The 17,967-nt window shown below is 42.9% G+C and overlaps 1 protein-coding gene across 1 annotated transcript; it reads left to right on the top strand.

The window, feature by feature from the left end:
• ADSL (adenylosuccinate lyase) lies at positions 1-17,585 on the top strand. The gene is made up of 13 exons (XM_074871107.1): positions 1-229; positions 4,816-5,019; positions 6,126-6,170; positions 6,939-7,018; positions 9,019-9,190; positions 9,485-9,531; positions 9,921-10,011; positions 10,854-10,923; positions 11,942-12,089; positions 14,096-14,186; positions 14,740-14,829; positions 16,958-17,134; positions 17,441-17,585. Exons 1-13 carry the CDS (start codon positions 74-76, stop codon positions 17,525-17,527), a joined length of 1,458 nt encoding a protein of 485 aa, XP_074727208.1. The 5' UTR covers positions 1-73; the 3' UTR covers positions 17,528-17,585.
• Positions 17,586-17,967: the final 382 nt, after the last annotated feature.

Raw genomic sequence — 17,967 nt, 5'->3', positions numbered from 1 at the left:
CCCGCCGCCGGCGGCCGCCCTGCCCCGGGCGGCAGCGATCGCTCCGTCGCCCTGCGCCGCCGCTGCTGCTGCCATGGCGACCCTCGGCGCCGAGGAGGACGCGCTGGCGCGCTACCGCTCTCCGCTGGTGTCGCGATACGCCAGCGCCGAGATGGGCTTCAACTTCAGCGAGAGGAAGAAGTTCGGCACCTGGCGCCGCCTCTGGCTTTACCTCGCCCAGGCTGAGAAGGTAACGGCGGGACGGGGCCGCTGAGGCGGGGCGGGTGGGGGAGCGGCCCGGCGCCACCTCCGTGCCCTGGCGAGAGATGAAGGCTGGGCCGGGGGCGGGGACACACTGTCGTGGCGGGGCGTCTTCACGCCCCGGTCCCGCTTCCCTTCAGTGACCCTTGAGGGCTCTGGCGGGGCAGGGCCGGTTACCGGCGGGTGCGAGGGGTGGCGGCGGGAGCAGCTCGCCGCCCCTCTGCTTTGCGCGCGTCGCTCGTCGGGTCTCTGCGGCGCGGCTGGCCCCGGCGCGGGAACCGCCCGTCGTGCCTTCCCGGAGCTGCCCTGGGCGAAACGAGGCCGAGCAGCGGCCTGGGTCTGCCCGGGGCGAGCGGGAAGAGCTGACCACGACAGCCTTCAGGCGCCCTTTCGCGTGTTTCAGCGGGAGGAGGTGGCGGTGGGGGGAGCGTGCAAGCCGAGTTTTACACAACGCTTTGTACGCAATCCTCCGAGTACCAGCAAATCACCTCTTCTTGTCTCATACCCTCCCCCTCGCACTTTTACCTTCTTTGTGAAATTAGTTCTGTAAAAGCTTTGCTAAGCAGTTTTGGGGTTTTTTTGGGGCGGGGGGGTTGCCTGCTGAGCAAACATTAGTGTCCTCCTTAAGCGCTTGGCTGTTTGCTTTTCAGGAGGTGTGACTGATGAAACATGCTCTCTCGTTCAATCCGATTGCTGCCAGTCTGTGTCAGCTGGACCACCCCTCGCATCTGCAGCCAGTTGTTTTTAGATAGCCCTTCTTTCTAAGATAAGTTTAGTTTTGGCCAAAGTGAGCAGAACAGTTACCCCAGAAATGCTTATGACATTTCTGACAGGCTGAGTGCCACCAAAAAAGATACCTGACAGCACAAAAGATTGCTATCAATTTGGCTATTAGGAAGCAATAATGGTATGTTATCATATGATTGCAAGCTGTTGTGTTAGTAGAGTCTATAGTGTTAACATTTTTTAAATGTAGTTTAAGCTAAACTTCCTTTCTTTGAATTTGGTCCCAGTTAGGGGTATGTGTACAGCCCGTTATTACTTCTTAGTTGAGACACAGTCAGTTTTTAAGATGTACTAACTTGATTCCTCGTGACTGAGAGAAAGACTTGTATCAGGTTTTTGACAGTGAAAAAAGCTGTAACATGTTCCCAAAAAAACAAAAGAAAAAACACACAAATCTACTCTGCCTTCTGCCAGAATAGCTTTTACTTTCGGACTTAATAGTTGCCCATTTGTTTTGTAGAGTCCTTCTGTTTCCATTTTCGAAGTGCTGCGGTTGTTAGGAAGCAATCCAAGCGCTAGGTCTGGCTGTTAGTGTAAGGGCAGAGAAGCACCACGCTGGAGAATGAGTAAGTGGTACACAGTGTCATTAATGTGTTCCTTCTCCATTCAAGGATCATACCCCCTACAGTGGCCTCATCGATAGTATGCTGCGCCAAATGTGGTGTTTTAGAGGCTGAAGATGTAATTATACAGCTGTGTTAAATAGGAGTCACCTTCTGAAATACTACATGCTAGGTATTGTCACAGTTGAGATGCTGGAGTGAGCAGACTGCACATCTCATCTAGTATAGCAAGTGTCAATACCAACAATGCATGCTTAAGGAGCTTTGCATGTTCAAAAGCATGATAATTTAAACACTGTCATATCAATTCCAGCAGATAATCATCACTTTTTGTTCAAGACCAAAATACTTCACGCGACTTGCCCAACAGGAGAAAGCAAGCTGCTGAAAGAACCGGTGTGAGACTTCTAGATTTCTACACCCAAGCTTTGAACTTGGGGTTCCCGTGTCTCTTGACCCTTGCTTTCCCTCCCATTGCCACCATAGTTTTGTGCCCAGAAGGTAGAGACAGATCTTGCAATTTCTTGAGCACCCTTTCTGTAGTGGGAAGAGGGAAGACTATTTTTATTTGTCTCCTCATTCCAAGGGAGTTTGTCTTCTGATGTCAGCTTTGGACCAAAGGAGGAAGAGTCAGCTACTTTCAGCACCTGTTAGCCCTGTCAGTGATCAGTTAGTTATAAGCAGGTTCCTTATAGAAGATACATAGTATTTCTTTTGGGCATATATAAAAAAAAAATAATAATGAACTATGGGCAATATTTACTCCAGTACTTATCCTCACTTTCAAGACATTTATATGTTGCTTCTCCAATATTTATTTCTGGGTACATTAAAAGAAAAAGGAATGAACTGTGGGCAGTACTTGCTCTTGTTTTGTAGTAAATCAGAATATTAGGAAGATCTTACCATAGGTTTTCCAAAAGTTGCAGGGAAGTAGTAAAAGAGGGGACAAGCAGTTTAGGAATGAAGTTTTAAGTAAAGTACAGGACTGGGCAAATGGTTTCAATATTCACCCTACTTGTGGGAGATATTTTCAAGTAGTGCACTTGGAATATGTGAAACAAGAACTGAAAAATTACTTCACTGGAAACTGGATTAGAAAGAAAGTCTTTACAGTTGGTATTTTGTTCCTTAGAGCAGGCAATACAGGAGTTTGAAAGAGGAGACTCAGCAAAGCTTGTGATTAGTAAGAGAGAGCTCCTTAAACTATTTTCCCAACTGACAGTCGTTAGTTTGGGTTAAGACCTGAAGCATGTAAGTTCATACACATCCCAAAACTCTAGTTTATTTTTTTAGCATAAATTCATTTGTATCATGAAACTTCTATTAACATGTCTTCTTTTTTTTTTTTAATCTTGAGCTCTTGACCTAAACAATATGCTATTTGAAGGTCAAGTACAAATTTCATGGTGCTCTTCCTTCTCGTAGAAGTAGCTTTGACATCCTGCAGCATCAAACTGACTAATAAAATGTATTGCATATGTGAAATCTGAATGTTTTCTCTCTTATAAGGGCCTATAGTAGCCCTCGATCTATTTTTTTTTTTGTCCCGTTTAAGTTTCATTATTTTTCTGTCGTATGTTCTTTTTTGGATGAGCATCCCAGTGTTCTTATTCTGTTTGCAGGAGATGTTCCATCTCTGCTCTGCCCTTTAGGAATTCCTTGAGGAATAGGAATGAGTGAACAGTCATAGTTGTTACAGTGGCGCATCAAAGTCTTGGAACAGCCTCGGAGGAATGACAATCCACAGAGCGTATCACTGACCTGTAGTGCTTTGGAGAAAACCCTAAGTTTTCCTACTTAGTTTTCTTAAGTAGACAGGTTTGAAGGACATCCAATTACTTTCTTCCTGAGGTACTGTCAATATCAGCAAAAACTCATAGGGAAGAGGCCTCACATGATGTTTGTGGACGCATGAGAACAGCATTTGCCTCAGCACTACCCTACCTTGCATGTATTCCTGTGACTAGTAGGAATTCCTTTTCTTGGGGATTATTTCTTTCCTCTCTGTATGGCTGTCAGTGAGTGCATACTGTGGCCAGCTTTTCCCAACAGATTATGAATGCATGAACAAGGCATGAGATTTTAATCTTGACACAAGGCTTGCCTGAGATAGCACAAGGCCTGAGTTGCCTGTGTGCTTTCAGGTAGTTACAGTCTGTATCAGTACACTTCAAAGACAGCAATCTGGGGCCAGATGCTTTTCCTCAGCCTTCCCCAGGCACTCATGGTTGTTTATGCAGCATCATATTTTAAACTGTGTGGGTACTAATTATCTGATGAGGACCTTGAAGACACATCTGCTTCACTTGCTGTCTTTTCTAGTTCCAGATTTCACATCTGCAAAACATTTTTTCAGTCAGTTTGATTCTGAACAGAACCAGCTTTTGAAATATTTTGTATCGTTGAAGTTTCCTGTCTGGTGACTTCTAATTACTAATGCATAAGACAATAGCATTTTAATTTGGAAAAGGCAGTAATGCCAAGTTCATTGTGAGACATTTAAACTCTCAGTATCGGCAAAAGACATTTTTCTCAGCTTAGTTAGCTCGTGCAAGTGTAGAACTGTGCAAGAGTTACACCAGTGTATAAGTCTGTGGTTTGATATCTTACTGTGATTTTAAGTCAGCTTGCTGAAAAGGTTTAGCAAATATTTTTGAACATGAACCTAGGAGTATTTATCTCCTGCTTCCAGATCAAGTAACTGATTTCCCAAGCTTCCAGATTCAGACTGAGATGAAGTACTTTAGGTCTTTTGGAAAGGTACAAGCTTAGGTACCTTTTCACATGTTCTAGGCCTGCTGTTTACAGTTGTGTAGGTTTAGTTGTGATCCAAAGAGTTCTTCCTGACACAAGCTGTCTTGTCACATGGTACCTGGATTGTACCCACCCGAGGGGTAAATTTCATTAAAAGAAGTTAAAACTGTACTATTTTTATATCAATTTGCGCCATGTGCCCAATTTTCGTAGTTGTCACAGGGATGTTACATTATTGAGGAAAGTATGAAGTCCAAGAGGAACATCTAAGCATGAACACTGTCCTATCCTATTGGAAAAGGTTGGCAACCCTAGAATGAAAGCATTTGCTGTTACAGCTCCTGATTATGCCAGATTGCCATGCTTCTGTGAGATGTCATATGGGAGTAAATTATCTAAACAACTTGTGTCTCAATTTGGGTTGTCTCTTCAAGACAAAAAGAAATAGAAAGTACTTTTCCCCTTGCAGTCCCTTGGGCTTCCTATCACAGATGAGCAGATACAGGAAATGGAAGCAAATCTGGACAACATTGACTTCCAGATGGCAGCGGAGGAAGAGAAGAAACTGCGTCATGATGTGATGGCCCACGTTCACACCTTTGCCCACTGCTGTCCAAAAGCTGCAGCCATCATTCACCTTGGAGCAACTTCCTGTTATGTAGGGGATAATACGGTAATATGTTTTCAGTTCCCTGCCTGCAGAGCTGGGCGATACAAAGCTACAGTTGCTTGTTTGATAGCTCTTCATAAACTTTCCTGTTAAATAGATTTTTTTCAGACGTTTTTATTAGTTTTACAGTTGAAGTTAATTCCCCTTTATCCTAGCTATCCTAGGAAGGCAAGCTCCTCTTGCCTTCTTTCTTTTGATATGAAGAAACTAACTGTTCTCTAAGATTTGTTTGCATGTTAAATATTCAAGGAGATAAGGGATCATGAGTTGCAAACGCATGCAGGAACATGTGAACCGTTGGTTATGCCAGTGGGACAAGTGTTCACTGACTTACAAGCAAGGCCACTTTTGATAGATGCAGCCCATGAGCTTTCAACTGCTGCTTGGAATTCCTGTATTACTTCAGGGCAAATAAAGCTTTTCAGTGGCCAAGAGAATGGATAAGTGTGTTAAGTGAAAAAGAAAGTACCACTGTTCTACAGAACTGTAAAATGTGAAAAACCTGTCTAAACCTGAGTTAAAACTAAGGTCTAATTTCTCAGTATATATTGCTGTTCCTCTGTGTCCGAGCCATTGCAACTTCACAACCGCTTTTGTCGTATGGGAAGCTACTGTGTAATTATTTTTACCCTACTCATTTGAGAACCTGTTTGGCTTTTAGGTAATACCACCTTCCTTGTGACACTTGCAGCTAGCTATACCTCAGTCTCAAGGACTAAAGATGACCGCTGCCTGATCAGTGCACTTATTTTCCTGCTGTCTTTAGCCTACAGGACCTGCATTTTCCACTTGGGATGAATGACAGTCTCTCATTCGTTGGGCATCCTGAGTATCTCAAAATAATCATTCATACCCACTCAGTGGAAATGGGTCTTCTACTGCCCAGTATGACTTTCTGTGGATAGTAGAGAAGGAACAACGATGGATCCAGCATTTTTGTCATAAGTTCACTGCAACTTCTGGTACAAGAAGGAAAGCAGAGCTTTCATTTTAAGAAGAGACTTTTGAGCAGACAAAGCATATTTTAATTATCTTTGTCCTCTCTGAGAGAAGCTATTATGTCTGGTCCTTCAGACATGGCCCAAACTTCCTTTCTTTGATTCTTTCAGGATCTGATTGTCCTCCGTGATGGGTTTAACCTGCTGCTACCCAAGGTGAGAAGGCGGTTGTGCACAGTGTCTCAGAAGTGGGCAGGCAGGTCTGATGTCCTGTGAACAGCCTGTGTTTAACTTGGATTTTCCTAAGTGGGTTATTCTCAAGAAAGTGAATGGTTATCTTCCTTTCCTTTTTCAAGTCTTTCCCCAAAGCTTCTTTGCTCACCATGGCAATTATAAGCAACTCCTTGTTTATCTGTGCCACAGGTACTAGTTTCAGAAAACAACTGTATTGCTTTCAGGGTCAGCTTAGGCATCCCCTTAACTGTATTCCTAGGAGTGTGTCAGCATTCAAGAAGCTGTATAATAAGAATTTTCTGTGGTCAAATATAGTGGGAGTATAGTGCAGTGTCCTCTATCTGACCTGAATGTCTTGGCACCCCATTTGCCCTGGACTGCACATGTGTCAATTATACCCAAAGCAGTGTTATTTCTGACCAATTCCAGGAATAAAGAAAATATCCAGGGATAAACCAACTGCAGGACTGGGCTGGGCACAAGGACTAGGCTAGTTTGAGCTGAAGTCCAACCACTTGTATGATCTCTCGGTTGAGTTCCATAGCAAGCAGAAATTATGTGCATGCCCTGAAAAAATGAAACATATCGTATTCTACAATTAAGAGTGAGGCACTGAAGGACTGCACAGTTGTTTCCCTCCCCTTTTTCTCACAGTATTTTTGTGCTTAAGCATGCTAGCTTCTGCTGTGTTTTGGTTTTTTTTTTTTTCCCCTCATTCTGCATCTTTTCTATCCTTCCTGCATCCACCAGCTCGCAAGGGTGATCAGCCGGCTGGCCGATTTTGCTGAGAAGTATGCTGACCTGCCTACTTTGGGCTTCACTCACTACCAGTAAGTAGCCATCAGCCTTTGCTTTCATTTTGTCAGCTATGCTTTGGTTAAACTGACCTGCTACTGCTTGCTTTCATCCTTCTTCTTCCCATCTCTGACCAGTAGCAGTTGGTACTGCTGGACGTCATCAAGACGTTGGTGGTGGTTCAGAAAAGGAGTATGTGCCTAACTCCCGACTTGTCTCAGGAAATTGAACTGTTGCTTTGACTAGCTGTCAGCAGTTGTTCTAACACAGCTTCATAAGGAATGACTTCCTGGCAAACATAGATATGCATATTCTGGGCTGCTTCAAAAAACATGACTGGAAATTGCAGTAAGCCTGTCTTCCAGTCACATTTTCTTTATGTTTTTTGTCAGTTAAGTTAGTTTTAACTGCAGCTTAATAAGGTTTGTTACTGGCTACTTGTTACTACAGCTACTCTGTCACTATAGCTGAAGCTTTCTTCTAAAGTGATGATTCAGTATCCATCTGTTTTCATACATTGCTATATGGATCCCTGGGAAAAATCAGAAAGATTTTTCTGTTTAACAGGATACTGTTTTCTGTCTCGTGGGAAACCTTACATTTCTCGTGCAGCACTTCTGACATTGCTTTTAGGATAGGGTAGGATATAAGACAGGATAGGGTAGGGTAGGATAGAATAGAAGTATTTTTAGGCAGACCACTGCATCAAAGGACAACAAAGTCTGGATAGGTGTGTTGTTGGGGTAGATTAATCTGCTGCTTCATGAAGACGGTTTGCTTTCAGAGGCGTTAAACTGTACACCTTGAGGTAAGCCTGGATCTTCTACCCCAGTAATACAGAACACCAGAGGCAGGGAAATTAAGCACAGGTCATGTCAGACTCAACTTTAAAATTTGTCCCAAAGGAGAGTGAGACCATCAGGTCAGGTCTCTGATTAATTGCTGTATATACCATGTCAGTTCAATCGGCTCTAGTCCTAGGTCCCTCTTCTACAGCTTTTTGGATGAGTGTCCCTGGGCTGTTTTAGCTTGGCTTTTGGAAAGAGTACAAAGGAGTATTCAAGAAGTGTATGCAAGGCGAAGTCGTAAAAACTAAGGTGAAGAAGGCATTGATACCTCAGCCTTTTCTGTGTCCTTCAGCAGCAGGGCCTCTGCCCCACTTACAAATAGGCCCGTGTTTTCCCTAACCTTCCCATTTCCTGCTTATGTGCTTGCAGAGACCTTTCTTGTTGCCTTTCACATTCCACACCAAATTCATCCCAGTGGGCTTTGACTTTCCTAGCCTCACCCCTGCAGTGTATGACTGTTTCTTTGTATTCCTCCTAGATAGCCCATCCCTACTTCAACATCTTGTATGCTTTCTTTTTATGTCTGAGCTTAATCAGGAGCACCTTGTTCATGTGCGTATTTGAAATAGTATAGAGATTGTCTTTGGAGTTCATGTGGGTAGTTTGAAATACTTTGACTTCTAGGTTCTGCAGAATACCCCCATTTTCTCCTCAAAAGATTTGCAGGGGGACAGTGTGGTTAAAGCTTGCAGATATTTATTTCAACGTGGAGATCTTACAAAAAACGTTGGCTAACAGTGTTGTTAATTATTGCATGTTTGCCCAGAGGCCGAGGAATGTGTTTTTATAAATAAAAAGGAGTGGTCCCTTAGAGGAATAATTTAAAATCGCAACATGTATGCAGATGTTTCTGCACTGAGAAGTTCACACCAATGCTTTAAGCTAGCCAGGATGCCCCCTGGGCGAACAGAATTCGGGTGGGGGATAGATGCACGCCCTGTTTCTGCCTCCCCCCCCCCCGCCCCGCCGCTTCTCTCCCCTGAGGGCGGAGCCCTGGGCGCTGGGCGGCGCGGGCCGGCAGGGGGCGCCCCCGGGCCTCAGCGTCGCTCCCGTTGCCCGAGGCTCGGCGGAGTCAGAGGGAGCAGCCTGCGAGGAGCCTTCGCGGTGGCCTCAGCAGCAAAGTGCGGCCTTCCGGAGTTACTGTGCAAATTGCCAACGAGTCGCGTCCTGTTCTCGGTTGTTTTCAGACCCGCGCAGCTCACCACCGTGGGGAAACGGTGCTGCTTGTGGATTCAGGACTTGTGCATGGACCTGCAGAACCTGGAGCGGGCTCGGGATGACCTGCGCTTTCGGGGTGTGAAAGGCACCACTGGCACTCAAGCCAGCTTCTTGCAACTCTTTGAGGGAGACCATAGTAAAGTAAGTCAGACAGCCCAGGGCGTAGACTTGTAGTCTTTGCGATTCTCCCCTCTGGAATGCTATTGGGGGAACATGGAGATTCCGGCATCAGATTCACAAGGGCAGTGCATTCCCTCTGGGACCTGCTGACAAGGCCCTGTGTGGAAGTGAGCAGCGTTTTGGGAGGGGTGCTTCCCAGCAAGTATAACATTTGTTGAGAGTAAACTACAAAAAGCAAAGGATCCTTTTTGCTGTTGCTGACCTTCCCAAGTTGCTGCATTCTGAGCTCTGTTTTGTTTTTTTCTTCACCCTGAGGTTGAAGAGCTGGACAGATTAGTGACTGCAAAGGCAGGATTTAAGCGGTATGTAACAAGCATGCTTAGTCACCTAAATCTGTGTTAACAAAGCATGACTCCTGCTGTCTGTTGGCCCAGATTCCCCTAGCTGCCAAACTGACATCTGTACTGCTGTTGACTTGCGTCCCTTTCCCGTCTTCCATTCCCAGTTACAGCTGCCCACAGGAAACTTCACCCCCTAAATTGTCTCCCTGTCAAAGTACGGCTGTCCATTTTCACTCTGCTTCTCACTCTCCCATCTGCAAGCTGCCCAGAATTGACAGCCTGAAGCCAAAGTTGTTCTCATCAGGGCAGAATGACAACCCTCCACTTCAAAGGCTATGTCACTTCTTGCTCAGAGTCTTGCAGTACAGTTGTATCTGTCTGGAGCACTCAACTTCTGTGCTTATTTTTAGGGCTTATATGGTCACAGGGCAGACCTATAGTCGCAAGGTGGATATTGAAGTCCTGTCTGTGCTGGCCAGTCTTGGGGCATCTATACACAAGGTGAGTGACCTATCTGTATACATTGGGAAGAAGGGGAGACATTGTAGATCTTGAACAGAAGGTGCTCATGATGTGGAACGCTGTTCTCAGGAAATATTAACTGGTGTTTCTTGTTCAGCTGTTCTCTTTGTGGTCATGTAAATTCATCGCTGGGTACATGCATAATCAAGCCTCAAAGATCTTAAGACCAGTGGCTAATAAAGCAGGTTTACTGAGCAGATTCTAAGATGAGTTGACAAATTCCACACCAGATATTAGTGTAATTTATGCTAAATTGATCCAATTAGAGTAAATGTTTTTCCTAGTGGTATATGAGTTTTTAAATTTCACCGTTTTCTCCTAGTTAATTGCTTCTCTGATAATGCTGTTAGTCTCTTTGTCCTTGTGGATTTTTTTCATTGATTTATTTCTGTTCCCTCCCTCCCTCCTCCTCCTCTTGGGCTGAAGTGATCTGTGGTATTTTCTTCTGGTTTAGTTTTGTGGGTTGGATGGTTCAGTGAGCACACATTGTCTGTCTTTGCAAATCACTGTAATTTTGTTATGCATTTTCACTGTTCCTTTCTGGTATCTCTTCCATTCCCTGCAAACGCTAGCCCTTTGTGAAGTCCTGTTCCATGCTAACACAGTGGACACCTTTTTTTTCCTTATGCTTTCTTGACTGGGATTTTTAGGCTGCGAAGTATGATTGCGGTGTCATTTTTTTTTTTTTGTCAAATTTTTCACTGTGTCCCAATTTACTTCTCAGACACAGATGCAAACACTTCTCCAGGAACACTAGCAGGGGTATATAATGGTGTGTGTTAGTTTGGTTCTGTTTCTTAATTTCTTGGGCTTTTTTCTAGATTTGTACTGACATTCGTCTTTTGGCAAACCTGAAGGAGATAGAGGAGCCTTTTGAGAAAGACCAGATTGGTAAGGGACAAGACACATTTCTTGGACTGGTGTATGTATCTTCTGATTTATGTTGGTGCAGCCTTTTAAGTAAACTTAAAAATGTCACTGACAGAAGTTGCTTTAAATTAACTGAGGTTTGACATTGTTAGTATTTTGGGTCTTTTTTAAAGGGAAAAAAAAATGCACTTCACCCAGAGGTTTCTGGATATTAAGTAAGTAAAATCAGATTTGTATTTCTGCACTTCCTGGGTTTGGGGGGAGAGCAGAAGCAGTCACATACTCCCCACAGAGGAAGACTTGGGTCTATGTTTTGTATTCCTCATGAAGCTAACTGGAGCTGTAGGTTTTCAGATTGACTCAGCATTTTGGTCTTTATAAACAGACAAATTTGGAACCATGAAACTAGGCTGAACCCTTGCCAGAAGACTACTAATGATGTGAATCTGACATTGGTAGAAGGGGAGAAGGAAACAGAGAGATTTGGCTCTTGGCTGGAAGAAAGTTCAGGCAGGCACCCTAAATAGTTGCATAGGATTGAATTGGCAAATTAAGCCTTAGTCATATTTGTTACTTGAATCATTCTGCATTCTATGGTTGGTTTTGATATCCATTCACCAGAGCAACAGGCAGCAAGCAGTATAAGTGAAGGACAATGTTATTGAGCAGGTGGGGTCTTGAACACTACTAAAGTTGCCATGGGTAGCCTAGAGAGGTGGTGCTAAATATTGCATTAAAAATTAAGACCATTTGTTCTTCTTATGTGGTAGTCCTTCTGCTTTGCAGAATTGCAAAATGTCACTTTTTTTCTCCTCACATTTGGATGTTTCTAATCTGAAGGGGAAGTGTGGTGGTGTCATTTTCTTTATTCTATTTTGTCCTCAGAAAATCATCATGTCTTAAGGCTTTAGTCAAAAACGTGATTCCTGACACATTTTTCTTGTCTGGGGGAGGACCTTCATCTCTTCTTCCTGAATGCACTACTTCTATGTCCTGTTTCCATCATCAGGAGTTTCCATCACTCTTTCTCCTTTCACAGGTTCAAGTGCTATGCCTTACAAGAGGAATCCAATGCGTTCAGAACGCTGCTGCAGCCTGGCTCGACACCTGATGACGCTGGTGCTGGATCCCCTCCAAACCGCCTCTGTGCAGTGGTTTGAGCGAACGTTGGATGACAGTGCCAACAGGTTTGTTTAGATCATGCAGTGCAGCAATGTCAGAAGCTCTTGTGCAGGAAGGTCTTTTGATGCATTTAGAAAATACTATTTTTAAACTAAAACCACAAGTTACTGCCTTGATGAAAAGCAGTCTCAATAGAATCTAGAGACTACAAACTGGTTTCCTCTCTAGGACTAGATGAAACCTGTTAGGTTTTTTTAACGTCAAGATCTTCTGCAAAGTAAGCCAGCAGAGAGAGGGAGGGGATGCAGAAGCCATGGTAATAAATTGCTCTTCCAGTCTTCCTATTTCAACAGCATACTATAGCAGTTCTTACATTTCTCAAATTTTCCTGCCTGTCTGTTTTGAATGTGTTTTTTGGTCCTGCTCCTCTTCACTTCTTAAAGAATAATTCAACATTTTATCTGTAATCCCTTAACCCTCCAAATAATCTAAGGAAAATTTTCATCTCTTTGTTCTTTACAAGAAGTTGTTCTTTACAAGAAGTAGTTCAGATCCTAAAAAAGAGCACAAACATTATATTTTTAAGTAATGTTTCATGAAAACCTATGCAGGTCTTTAGATACTGCTCAGCAAACTCTGCTTTGTTTTCTGGTTCTTCATGATGACTATTTTGAGATGAGCAAAAGTTACCTATAATTATTTTCAAGTAAATTACAGCAATTAAATGCAATGCTTCCATTTTCCAGTTAGTACTAAATTTGCATAAAGCTCATATTTATCTTTGAAACGTTTTTGTTTCAAAGGAGTCTTCTGTTGTTGAATTTGATCTCCTAGAATCTTAGAAATCTTTAGATCTTTAGATTTCTAAGATGTAGGGCTTGTGGAACAATGAACAGCAGTAGTTTTGGCTATAGACTAGTGTTCAGATTGTTGATGAGAATGTTATTTTAAAAATCTCTCCACAAACATAACGTCTGCATAAAATTTCATGAAAGCATAGAAGACCTTTTCCCAAAAGGACTTTATTCCACAGTTGCTAGTTTTAAGGAAAGAGCTGCTTAGGCAGCAGAAAACAATGTAAATTTAAGAAATTGGATACTGGTTGATATGGTGTGTTTATCTCCCAATAGCTACCAAGTGTTGAGAGATGTACTGGAATGTTTCAAATTTTATTTTCATCTCCCCTAATAGAAAAAGGGTCTTTTGTCCGCTTCATAATCCAATTAAAAAATTCTATGCCTTGGATTTTTCTTGTTAAAGCTATAGTGTTGTGAAAGGAGAGCAAGCCAGAGAAAATGCAGTCAACCTACAAAACAGCAAAGTCTTTTTGAAGAATGTTTGGTAGAATTGGGGGCCTTAAGTGTAGCATAAGGTTCAAGTACTAGTGTATTTTAAAAGATCACAGTTTAGAATGGGCCAGGCACAGCTGTTGCAGATGGATGATGCTGTAATTGCTGCATTGTGACAGAGCCTTTTGCCTGATACAGCTCAGTTCCCACTATTCCTCTCCTTTCCCTCCTTTCGTTTTTGTCATTCTTTTTCGTCAGGAGCTTCCTTTGTGACCAGGAGCTGGTCTCTTGGAGGAAGCCCCCACCAAATGCATGGAGGATCACAGTTCCCCACTGAGCACAGCGTGACAGTGCAGCATGTCTTACTCTTGGAGAGTAGGATCAGTAGACAGGGCAACACAGAACACAGGGGAAGATAGTCTCATGTGTTTGCTAGCTCTGTACATTGCTGCCCTCTTTCCTAGCTGTGTAATCATTGAATTATCTTGGAGCTTTCTGTGTGCGCCTTTACCCTTTCTCTTCATCTCTCTCCCTTTCTCTACTGACCAAAAAAAAAAAACCCTGAAAGCCTGCCATCTCCCCAGCTTGAGAGCTACTGCTATAAGATGTTCTTTAGCTTTCCTGGTTGTGACCTTTAAGCAACAAGAAGCACCTATAATGAGAACAGTTCCAGCTTTAGGGCCACAGTAATGCTATTTACAGAAACTAAAGAGCTGGATCCAAGGTAGACTGGAACATGACCTTTATTGCTAACTGGGGCCCTGGGTATGTGTGTTTCATAGGCGCGTGTGTCTGGCTGAGGCTTTCCTCACAGCTGACATCATTCTGAGTACACTGCAGAATATCTCCGAGGGACTTGTGGTATATCCAAAGGTAAAGCAGGAGATAATGTATGCAGTGTTGCATCCTTGATAATGCTGCAACTATGCCGGTGTATAAAAATCCTCCCACTCAAAGGATTACATTTTTATCTGTTGGTTCAAATGGTTTCTGAATTTTGCTCTGTATTCTCACTGTTTGTAGGACAGACATAAAAGGGTTCTTGTTGAAGCCAAAAGGTAGTAAATTAAAAATTTCTCGAAAAGGTTATTTTCCCCTGCACTACACAATGGATCTGTAGACCTTACCACCAAAAGATACTGTCAAGGCAGATGTGGTGCAGTCCTGTAACCTACCTACAGGTTAAAGAAAATAATTCATTGCACATCTTTTCCACACTAATGTCCCTTACAAGATACAGATTCTAAGTATTATCAGCTTCAATACTTGGATTTCCATAGCTAAGTTCAAAACCAGAAATTATCTTTTGCATCATTATCCAGTCTTGGAGATTCAGAGGGAGAGGAAAACTTCACTGGGAGTCCCAGTTGTTTACAGAATTCCTATAATGCTGTTTCTTTTTTCTGTTTGTTTTGTTTCGTTTAAGGTGATTGAGAGGAGGATCCGGCAGGAGCTGCCATTCATGGCCACAGAAAATATAATCATGGCGATGGTGAAAGCAGGGGGCAATCGTCAGGTACAAATGCAGTCAAAAATACCTTTGTTCACTGCCTGGCATTTCACTCCTGAGAAACAAAAGTACCTCAGCACTTGTCCTGACCATCTCACCTTTCTTTGTTCACCACCTACTCCCACAGAGTTATAATATTACACTGGTGCTGCAGAGCCAGACTCTGCTCTCTGAGGAGAGAGCAGTTGTGGAGATCTGTATTTACTGTTAGGAACACTGTGTGTTTGAGCTAATCTGGCTGGCTGTGCTGGAGAAGAGGGAGACCTGTTTTTATATTAGATACTGGTAGGCGTTTTCCTTTTGTAAATGTCTGAAGGAACTTGGAACACAGGCCAAGCTTCTTTAAATGGAACATGTTGGCAGTTGGCTACCTTGTAAATTAAAAGAATGAATCAGTGCTGTTAACAAAAAAGCAAGTAAGACCATTGTGAACCATTCATTCATGTGTCACTCTTCCCCAATTCAGTATAGTGCTTTTTATTATTAACTTTGCTTATGGTCCTTCATTCAAGTTTTCTGTGTTCAAGCAAACTGAAGTTAAATGTTCTCCTTAGTAAATAAATCCAGACACAATTAGATTATATTTCCTTATCATTTAATCTTGCAATTCAGTTTAAAACTGATAATCAAATTTACATCTGAATAAACCAGCTTATTTTCACTTACAGTTTAATTACAGTTAGTAATTTATCCTTCTATGATTATTTCCACATGGGACAGAAGTTAAGCTTGTAAGATAGTAAAACCAAAAGTGTTTGCTAGAAGCTTTGAGTAGGATATGTGGTTCTAGTTCTCTGAAACACTTCTGGCAACTCACCCGTGATGTTAGTCAGGAAAAATCCTTTTTCCTTCCCTGCCCCCGTCCCACCTTGTGTCTCTGATGTTTGTCACTGGGCCAGTGAGTAAGCTTCCTATGGGTCACATCATGTGGATAAGTTTCATTATCTTTTCAGCTGTTTCTCTTTCTGAAGTATTCCATACTTTAGTAAATACTCTCTATTTTGTGCTGTTTAATTACAAATCTATAGAGCTTAGTACACTTACAGAATCTGTTCTTTTTCGCACTAGTATGTTCTGTTTTCATGTGCTGGGAACTCTGGAACAGCACATTTCCTATGCTTTCCCACCTCATACCATAGAAACTCATTTCTTTTCCCCATCACTGAACAGCTCTCTCCCCTAAACATCCAGAAGACAAATCTGTTTGTCTGAGGTGGGTCAGTGGTGGAACAAGATAGCCTTTGGAGGTCATTTTCTTCCTAATTGAAGATAGATCAGGGATAATACATGTGAGGAGAAGATTCTTACATCGTTGTAAATGCAACCACGACTGCATTTTAGGGCCAGCATGGCAACATCTGATTTTGTAGGTGGTCCCTTACTACAGTTGGGTTCCCTTGTTTTTACAGATTGATTCCACAGGAAATCAAGGGATTAGGAAGTGTTTCAGAAAAATTGTTATAAGGGTTTTTCCAGTCTTAGTGCAATGTGAGGGTTGTTTGGGAGAGAATGTCTTAAGGCCCTCAGGTTTGTAAGGGCTTTTTTCCCTTCAGGCTGTCCTTATGTAAGCCATGGTTTACATAGTCTCCCTGCTCATTAAATTAGACAGGTTCTTTTCCCTTTACCAAACCTGTAGAGGTTTTATTTACATTGTTATGCTCCCAAGATGTTCTATACAGGGGATGACTAGTGGTGAATAAGGAATTTCTTTATTACAGTTCATAAGCGTATTTTGGAAACAGTTACTATAGTCCATCTTTGGAAAAATCATGCAAGTAGAGAATAGAACAACTGAAAAAAAATCCTACAATGACTCCTAAGAGTATTTGGGGGGTTTGAGGAAGTGTAAAGGATTGCAGTGTCATAAGTTTATGGTATAATTGAGCAAGGAACGTATGTGTCATTCAGACTGTTTTAGCCTCAAAGGGCAGATGCGTAAGGATGAAGAAAATCTTGTTTTAATATAGTGGTGTATGAGACACTGCAGTCCAAGCTGTCTCTCACTTGTATGCTGTCCAGTGCAGTACGCTTTGATGTTTCTCCCTCCCGCACAAGTTAGCGGTATGAACATATGCTGTCAGTAGCAATGGAATAACTTTTTTCTTTTCCCCTCCTCTTCCCCCTGCTCCCACAGGATTGCCATGAGAAGATTCGTGTTCTCTCCCAGCAAGCAGCTGCTGTTGTGAAACAGGAAGGGGGTGATAATGACTTCATTGCCCGTGTCCGTGCTGATCCTTACTTCAGCCCTATCCATAAACAACTTGAAAGCCTGTTGGATCCCTCCTCCTTCACTGGACGTGCTCCTCAGCAGGTGAAGTAGTGGAAAGAGGCTACAGGTGTTACAGGTTGTAATGCAGTGTGTTGTTTAATTCTGCACCCTCTTGTGTGCCAGAGAGTGTACGTATTATGTACCTCTGTGCATACTACTAAGGCAGATGCATGTCTCTCTTGTTTTCCTTGGCTTCCTTCTCTTTCCTTGCGGGCATCCCATTTTTGACCCTGAATGTATCACACTGCTAGGTGTCCCTGTGAAACAGAGACCCCAGTGAGACAAGCAGGTCTGAATGGGGAGAAGGGAACCCTTTCTTTTGCTAATTTTCTCATCTTTCTTGAACAGGTGGCAAAGTTCCTGAAGGAGGAGGTTCGACCAGCGCTGATTCCATACCAAAGCAAGATGGGTGGGAAAATTGAGCTGGCACTTTAGGTATATTCTCCAAAGGTGTGTTGGTACAGGAAGATAATAAAAGCCTTATTGAACTGCGTCCGTTAACTGTGTCATGTTATTTTTGGTTCTCTACAGTACATTTAACTCCCAGAGTTTACAGCCACCTTGATTCCACATGGGCTTTTCATTCTTTGCTGTTAATCAAGCCTCCACCTATTGTGTGCTGAGTTACTGAGGAACGCTTGATTGTGACAAGGTAACTTTATCACAGTACCTTTCATTGGCCCCTTACAGAGCACTGCCAGCTGTTTAAAGAGCAATGCCAGGTGCCACCTGACATTCATGTATGACTTGTTGAAGAGCAGGGGTGAGGGGAACTGAGCCCACTTCCATTTCCATCTTATTCATCTGCTCTTAAACTGTCTCCACAGCTGTCTTAAAAGATGATAAAAGGTTGTCCTGGCTTTCAGAGTACTGTG

Source organism: Strix uralensis, chromosome 5 (genome assembly GCF_047716275.1).
Source record: "Strix uralensis isolate ZFMK-TIS-50842 chromosome 5, bStrUra1, whole genome shotgun sequence".
In the NCBI taxonomy this organism is placed as follows: Eukaryota; Metazoa; Chordata; class Aves; order Strigiformes; family Strigidae; genus Strix; species Strix uralensis.
The sequence above is the reverse complement of the archived record's forward strand: the minus strand, read 5'-3'. Positions and strand labels throughout refer to the sequence as shown.